This window comes from Diadema antillarum, unplaced genomic scaffold (assembly GCF_040938485.1).
Source record: "Diadema antillarum isolate AM-2024a unplaced genomic scaffold, OU_Dant_1.0 seq00000565_RagTag, whole genome shotgun sequence".
NCBI lineage: Eukaryota > Metazoa > Echinodermata > Echinoidea > Diadematoida > Diadematidae > Diadema > Diadema antillarum.
The window spans coordinates 1,332,745-1,341,675 of record NW_027271504.1 but is presented as its reverse complement, the minus strand read 5'-3'; the positions used below and the strand labels follow the sequence as shown (position 1 = coordinate 1,341,675).

Sequence of the window (8,931 nt, the reverse complement as noted above, 5' to 3'; positions counted from 1 at the left end):
TAGATATGATGCCTCAAACCGATTTTGCTCAAATTTCGTGAGTAACTAGGAAACTTGTGAAGCTTTATGGACATAATCAAGCGAATTGCCGCAGTCCTTTCATTTTCGCGTTGCATTGCAAAAAAGCGTGGAGACTCCTTATAAGGGGTGCCCCGGGGGTTACTTATAAGGGGGACGGGGTTACTTATAAGGGGGACGGGTTACTTATAAGGAGGGGCCCCCCTTGTGAGTGGGTTTCCCGAACTGAAATGTTCGTTTGTAGGAACCTACGCGAAATGTCGTAATGAAAAATATTGTAAGGGGTGTCGGTTTCAATGTAGACTAGATAATTTCTACAGTGTCGATGTGTTGGACACCTACATGTTAGATCTAGTTTCAAGTTTCAAGTTTCAAGTTTATTTAACCAATTCATTTAAACATTTGACATTTTACAAAAGGATACAGCATTAAGAATAATGAATGGTTTGGGACCCCAAAAGAAGCAGAGCTTGTAAAAAAGGGGTCCCGGATAAACATATAAAACAAAGCAAAACATACTAAAGTTTTAAACATATTAACAAGAAGTATAATAGTAACATATTTACATAGAACAGATGCAACACGCGCACACACACACATACACGCTCACACACACACATTCAATCACACAAACACGTGTCACAAAAACTCTCATGCACATACATATAATTCACATGAAATTGCAGAAAGATACTTTCTATTTTACTATACTTTTAAATTCAGCTTCCCTGATCATTCTTGTTTTACAAATTTCCCTCAAGATAAATGCGACATGTACGTTTAAAGTTGGATAGTGATGAGGCTGACCTAATTCTCAATGGCAAATTATTCCATTCTCTAATACAAACATATACAAATGAATTTTGGGCAGTTTGAGTTCTTGCAAAGGGTTGATGAATTAGATTACTTTTACGCGTATTATAAGCATGAACGGTAGAATTTAACACAAACGCATCCTTCATGAAAGATTTCGGATCACCTTGTGTCTTAAACATAAAAATCAAGCAACTCAAGATAACTAATTTTTCAAATGGCAAAATATGAAGTTGAATAAAAAATGGCAAACTTGGACTTCTATAGTTTGAATTTGTAATATACCTTACAACTTTTTTCTGAAGAACAATCAACTTATCTATATGAGTCTTATAAGTATTTCCCCAAGCTACATTACAGTACATTAAATGAGGCATAACTATGGCATTATACAGAGTAATTAAGGTTTCTTTTGGTAAATAGAGACGTAACTTGGATATGATACCAACACTACGAGAAACTTTAGTACAGAGCTTTAATACACAGGAGTATCTATACTATGGGATATGGGTGAGTGTCCAATACATCAACACCGTAATGTTGTTCTATCAAGAGAAACTTAAAATATCTCACAATTTGCCTGAAATTTTACTCACATGTCAAGAAAACACACTCTGAATTCACAAGCGCGCATCAAAAATGTGACGCATTTGCAGTACACACTACAAGATACACTTGGTAACTGCTTCAAACGTGCGGGGTGTTATTTTGACGCGCCCAGTTGCGCCGTGATTTTGAGACCGACACCCCTTTCCTCCATTGACAATACGTTACGTGTGAAATGCACGTAATGCTTTTTCAGTGTGCATTTATAATCAACGGTATCATTGTTTTGCTGTTGATCCTGTTTATTATTGGGTTTTTCAGTAATATTTAGACATCTTCAAATCCCCAGTGAAGAATGCAAAACCACCGCACGTAGTCTCATGTGTGAATGTTTGTTTTGTATGCGCAATGCTATAATAGAGGGGTGTCGGTTTCACTGTAGTGTTGATGTGTTGGACACCTACCAAGCTCGGGGCATTTTCTATACATTGTATTTGTGATTGTATTAAACAGGTGGTTCTACACATAATGCAAGGTAGATTTAGGTCTATAAATTTATTATGATAAATTGTCTCATTGACTCATGTTAAAAGGATCAGTGTTCAAAATTGTAATGTTTACTAACCATTCCTTGTATCTCTTCACAGATCCACATAGCCTTCAAAGAAGTCACATCAACTTGAAAAAAAAAAAGAAGAAAAAATGTCCAAACTCATCCAGCCACCGCAGCGCTTCACTCATGGCGAATGGAACTACTCAAATCATTCCAACTATAACAGTGCAGAGAAGCAGCGTGCCAGTGCCGAACGACTGATTGATGAAAGCAACAGACTAATTGATGAGACAGATGAAGCTACCAAGAAGACACAGAGAGATGTCAACAAAAAGTTTGGTAATTAACAAGAACAATTTTCTGTGGTCCATGTTTTATATCAATTCTTGGCAGTGAGAAATACAATGAGATCAGACTCTCCTGTTACTAGTATTTTTTCACACACAAATGCTTGGGTTGTCGCAATGGTTATTCGAGTTTCATCAGTGAAGATTAAATATCTTCATAGCTTGTATCAAGATTTAGGAAAATATAGGTAAAAGAAGACTCTTGTTCAAAAAGGATATGTTGCTTTACAAATTACATTCATGTAAAATGACTGCAACATACCATGGCTATGATTTCTGTGCAGAGAAAATCAAGAGATAATTGAATTGTTTCCAGAATTTATCAAGTATGTCAGGTTTCAAGGTTATAGATTCTGTGTGTGACTTTTGTCTGTGCATTTTGATGTTACACAAATGTATTTAGTGCATGTTGCTTCTAAATTATTGGGTCTACTGCATCAGTACAAATAGTAAAGCATCAGCTACACACATTCACATATATAGTAGACATAATAATAGACAAGCTGTATTATGACAGATGCACATATGGCGATTGCGACTGGGTGCATGCAGGGGCCAGCAGTATTGCTCTACATTACATTGATTGCATCAATTAATGTATACTTATAGAGCATCAACCCATCAAAAGATTGCAGAAATGTCCTTTTGTGAAATTTGTTGGAATTTTTAAAAATAAATATAGTTGTGATAACTATACATTATGTGTATCTGTTACATACAATGTACAGCAAAACAAGGTCTTTGCATAGTGGTACCCTTTAACCATCATCCTAAATCCAATCTTATTTTCCTTCAGAGCAAAGACTTGATGATGTCACATACTGGAAGGATGAGCTGGAGAAGAAACTCAAAGATACCAAGGATGAGATTGAAATGCTGCTCGCATACAAGACAAGATTACAGAATGCACTGGAAGCCTGTATAGAGCCCCTGAGCATTGTCAACCAGTGTCTAAATTTCAGGTTAGTGTGTCAATGGACATAACTCACGAAGTAACCAATGTTTTGTCAAGATTCCCCCTCCTCCCCCCCCCCCCCCCCCCCCCCCCCCCAGTAGTGTGAAATATGTGTGAGAGACAACTGTGGAGAGGTGTGACACCATCTACAGTTACCTAAGTTGTACAACGTTAATATTTTTGATGCCAGTTTGTGCAATGATTGCCTAGATTTCAGTCACAAATGTAAAAAAAAAATTAGTGTTATGAGCTTGTATGTCCTGTCTTGAACTTCTTGGTCATGGTAGAAGTTTAGTTCAGTCTACAGTATAGTGATACATTCATTAATATTAAATGGGTCAGTCAAATACCGGTTAGTGATTGGCTAAACACAGTCACGTGATGGAGGTACATTCGTTATGTTCTCCCATGGGCGAACATTCTTGGTATATTCTCCCATGGGAAAACATTTTCACGTAACAAATACCCGCGCGCACAGTGAATTTGGCTCTGCGCGAGCTAGCGCGATCGAGTGCATTGTGCGCGTGCTGGACCTTTACGCTAAGCGTACCATGGTCGTATCAATAAGGTACAGTGGTGTACGGTTTGATGCGGCACTTTCAGAGCATGTGATGGTATTTGACTAACCCATATGATAGAACAGATAATGACTTTTGTTGTCGGGAACATACCAAACGTTCGACCCTCAGTGTTTGAAATGCTATTTCGGGAGGCTATAAGTCCCTCGACTTCGTCTCGGGACTTATAACCTCCCTCAATAGCATTTCAAACCCTTCGGGTGGAACATTCGGTATGTTCCCTTCCCCGCCAGTCATCATCTATATATTGTTTACCAAAAGTTTTGAAGCCAGAAAATGTATTTCAGTTGTCGTTCTTTTCTGTTTGAAGCAGTCTTAACACACATTTTTGTCACTCTTACAAACATCTGAAAGTTGCCTACCAGTTATGTACAGTAGAGAGTCCATTGTGCTGACTTTGAATAGATGATATGCATCTCAATTTGCTCATTTTGGTTGATCTTGGTATTACATGAATTCATTCTGCTTCACTTTGTCTATCAGAGAGGGTCGCATTGGCATCGACCTTGTGCACGACGATGTTGAGAAGAACCTGCTCAAGGAGCGCGAGACGATCCAAGGTGTGATGGCGCTTCTACAGAAGACTCTTGATCAGATCACAGAGCAGATTCGCATCATGAGGTCACGCCGCTTCTACCTCGAGAAGGACCTCAAGGACAAGTTTGGCGCCCTCAGCATTGACCAGAACTGCCGTGAGCTCAGGGATGACAACTCCACGCTCCAATTCAAGGATGGCGTCGCAAGGATCGAAACAAAGTGAGTTTCTGATGCCTTCTGCACTCTGACTGATTGGGTTATATGCCACTTTATTTCAAGGCTGACTTTGATAAAAATTATAAAGTCAATGAACCAAATGACTTTGAGATTCCATTAGAATCTGATTGAACTGCGGAATTTTCTAATATTTATATTTTCAGGAGCCATTGGCGAATTACAGGTTTTGCTGTCATTTCCCCACTGATCTCTCATCGACTTACATGCCCTCCATGAGAATTAGTTTTGCTCAATCATTATGGAAATAAAACCCAATCCTACAAAAAGTCTTAATTGTTATATTCATGCAACTTAAGAAAATGATCTGATGCCAAGGGTATGATTTTTACCATTTTTCCATTTCAATATTGGATAATTATTTAATGATGACTTGTGTATAGGTCAATGGGAGATTTGTGAGGAATATGCTGTATATCAATTTTGAAAATACATAAAAACTTTGCAAACATGAAAAGTTCTATAGCATTCGAAATGTGCATAAATATGCGATGAAACTTCGACCACTCTATTCATTTGATATGAATTCAAAAGTGGTAGTCACTATGAGAAACATTCAAATGTTCTAAATTCTCAGCCTGGTTGACTGGGCAGGGTCAGGGATTTGAATGTCAAGTTCCATCACATGTTATCTGAACATGTTCTGAACCCCCTAAATATATTTGACCCTCAGACAAACTTTAGACTACATGATACTTTTGTCTTTCCGTGATTGCAGTTCAGTCACGCCTGAGGAGTGGCAGTCCTTCTCCAACGAGAACATCCTCAAGGCCGAGCGCGACCGCAAGAACGCCGCCGACCTCCGTGCCGTCGTGGACAGCCTCTTGAACACGACAGCCAACGACATGCAGCAACAGGTGGACGAGACCAACCTGGCCTTCAGCAAGCGCATCCGGGAGACCGATAAGACCAAGGGCGAGCTGGAGACACACCTGGCCAAGGTGAGTGGGCTGGAACATCCTGTGGGCTGGGAGACTCCCTAGGCTTTCTCCTGCGCCAGTGATTAACTTGTTTGTTTCATTTTTCGTTTTGGCTATGTTTTTACTTTTTTTTTTTTTTGGTTATTCTTTACCCTGGTGGGGAATAGCATTCATGTACATGATCATGTGCAGCAATGAGCTTTGCAGAAATGACATGAAATCCAGTCTTGTGTCATTCTTGTGAATATCGTTTACATGAACATGGTATAGGTGAGGGAATACAGGAACACTACTTTTTCTGAGTACTTTTTCACTTTTTTTGAATATTCTGCTGGACCATCTAACTACAGTCCCTTTTTGAACAAAGATGAACAGGCTTTCCTTGGGTCTGCAAACAATCTGAAAGTGGCCTTGCATTAGGATAAGTAGTTTTTGTTTTTAATGAAATGACAGATTGGTGACTACAGTTTCAAATGTTTGCTCACCTCAGATCAGTTTACAATGCCCTTTCCTTAGTGTTGAAAAGTTATGTCTATTCAAATGATGCACCGCTAAGTGATGTGTACATGATTTATTCTGCCACAGGTCCTTGGCCAGATCCGGGAGATGGAGGAAAACATCCAGAAGCTCCAGAAGGCGTCCGACGACAAGATCGGACCCAAGCAGCTCGCCGAGACCCGCCTTGACAACCGAACTGACCGGCCCAACGTGGAGCTGTGCAGGGACCCCGTCCAGTACCGCCTCATCGGCGAGGTCACCGAGATCAACACCAACATCGAACGGCTCCAGATGACCCTGGCCCAGGCCCAAGCCGAGCTCAAGGGGCTGATCCGCAACCAGCTCAACCTCGAGGAGGACATCGACATCAAGTCCAAGTCGCTGAACATCGACAACGTGCAGTGCATGACCCTCAGGAAAAGCATCAACATCAAGCGATACTAAAATAATGCAGGGAACCCCTAAACTCAAAACTTATTAAGCTCTTGGGTATCTACGTTTGCTATTGCATGAGAGAAAAAAAAAGATACCTGAGCAGTAGTCCAGTAGATTCTTTCAAGAACAAGCCAGAAGCTGCTGTTTTTGAAAATGAAGTATGAAGGTGGTAGAGCCCCTCAGTTTTGCATGTGCATTCCTCATGTAGAATTATTTGCATGCACCTGAATACAAAGGCAGGCTCTTGAAGAAAAGTCGTTCTGTTTTAACCTTGCTGTAAAAAGACAGGAGCATCCAACATCTTGTTGAAACAGAACTTTGACATATGTTACCGTGTCAGAAGATACAAGGAATGACAGAAGTAACCTTCATGTCTAGAACTTGGCCCTGAAAAAAACACTTCGATAAGTATTTCGTTCATCGCTTTTGCTTTATAATTGACATATATTCTTTAGGAGCACCTGTACAACTTGACTCTGCCAAGCTTTTCAATATTGATAATCTGTCTGCTGGCCATGTGCACTGTATTCTAATGATTTATACTAGAGATGCTCAAAATGTGTAGAAAAAAGCCAATCATGAAATTATTAGATGTGAGAATTTAAAAAAAAAAAAAAAAAGATATTGAGACCTTTTGTGTATCTTTGAAGTATTTCATTGACATCTACTTGTATTGAATTACAGTTGTAGCTTCCTTCTTTGTGTTCCATTGATGAAATGTTATTTTGTGATCCTTGTCTGAAAAATTGTTTGGTTTGTATATGATGTCCTGTTCTCTGTGACTTTCACAATGATCATGTAGTCTTGAGGAGGAATGAATCAAATTGTATATATGAGAAGTTAATGTTAATAAACATATCAACACAATTTGTGTGAGTATAAAGCAAGAGTGAGATATGCTTCCTTTCATTATCATTGAGTATCAAAAATTGAGAATGATAATTTATTGCAAAATCATTGAAAATAATAATATGTTTCATATTTTCATTGAACTCCTGTTATAAAGAAAATGGTTATGATGGAATTCTCTATACAACGAAGTTAAAATTCAGTTCTCAAAATTACCATCAATATGTATATAGAATTACTGTTCGGCTATAACAAAACTTTGATGTAACGAAAGAAAACTAACTGCTTGTCCCAAGGACTTCATTATAACGGGAGTGCACGGTAGTTCAGTCATCATAATACACTTTGAAAGTGAAAACAAAATTGTAGCACTTGAAATAGACCTCACATTCCACAATTATCAAAACCTCAAATCTTTCCTTCTAAAAATATTACTGCTGTTGGGTTTTGATGAAAAAAAAGGGTTACATATGTTCTCTTTACTTGAAAAATATGTGCTTCATGTGAAGGATTTATACGTCATGAATAGGCAAATAAACAAAGCACACAGGAACAAAGATGACAGACAAAACATTGCACTCTCAAAATGTTAGATAACATATTCATATATTTTCTCCCATAATAAAAAAAAAAATTTATAAGGCAGAGATATCTGCACATGTGAATACAAGATTTCCCAACATAATATGCCCAACACTGACATAACGCCATACAACAAATGCACATACTGCAAGGATACTGTTATAAGAACAAATTTCAGAATCATTCGAAGAAAATTTCCAATAATAGGTCTCTTTCAGAAGTCACATGGGTAACTGCATGTGACCCAGATTAGACTATGGTATCCACGTTTTCTGCATCAATTTATACATTGACAGATGGTAGTCTGTCCCACAGGGAAATAAACATTGTACTGCAGCATGGTAGATTTTGTTTCCATCTACATCTGCACTGTAGTCTTTGATTTTAAAAAAGTATGCAAACATGTATACAAATAAGACAGACAGAAAAAAAAAGGATAGAAAGCAGAGTGACAAATATGTCTGCTAATTAAGATCTATTTTTACTCATCTTGAAAATAACCTATATGACAAATATCGTACAATACATAAGTGCTTATTGCATCCTTGGTTTGCCATTGTCCTATATCCAAGCATACTCTGCATCATCTTCAGTGTGAATACACAGAAGTAATTGACTTGTCAGGGCATCCTATTCTATCCTATCCTATCCTATTCCCAAAGAGTGACCTGAAATGGGCAGACTCACTGCACGATGTGAATGCCACTAGCCCGTGCGTGTATGTGACATAGTGCACTTTACTACACTCGTAAACACCCCACATCAAAATTAATTAGCCCAATGGCACAGAACTGGATGAAATTCTACCAGAGGGGTAAAGTTATCATCTACAAATCATGATGATACTTGATGACCTTATTTCATTGACTCTAAACCGTTGGGAAACTTTGCACTTGCTGGGGCAACAAATTGCACTAGTCTTTGCCTCATGGAATATGTAGGCCTTGCTCAAACAATATTTTGTGGTACCTCATTCTGTACCATCCAGTGATAATATAATATAGATAAATATAATGGATGTTGACCTTCTTAAAATACTATGACTGTTTTTCTACTGGACATCTTG

General features: G+C 38.4%; 1 protein-coding gene across 1 annotated transcript; it reads left to right on the top strand.

Annotated features, from left to right (window-relative positions):
* Positions 1 to 2,079: 2,079 nt before the first annotated feature.
* On the top strand, positions 2,080 to 6,808 carry LOC139735157 (tektin-1-like). The gene is made up of 5 exons (XM_071645917.1): positions 2,080 to 2,269; positions 3,074 to 3,239; positions 4,294 to 4,566; positions 5,300 to 5,522; positions 6,087 to 6,808. The coding sequence occupies exons 1-5, from the start codon at positions 2,080 to 2,082 to the stop codon at positions 6,441 to 6,443; spliced, it is 1,209 nt and encodes a 402-aa protein (XP_071502018.1). The 3' UTR covers positions 6,444 to 6,808.
* The last annotated feature ends 2,123 nt before the right edge of the window (positions 6,809 to 8,931 follow it).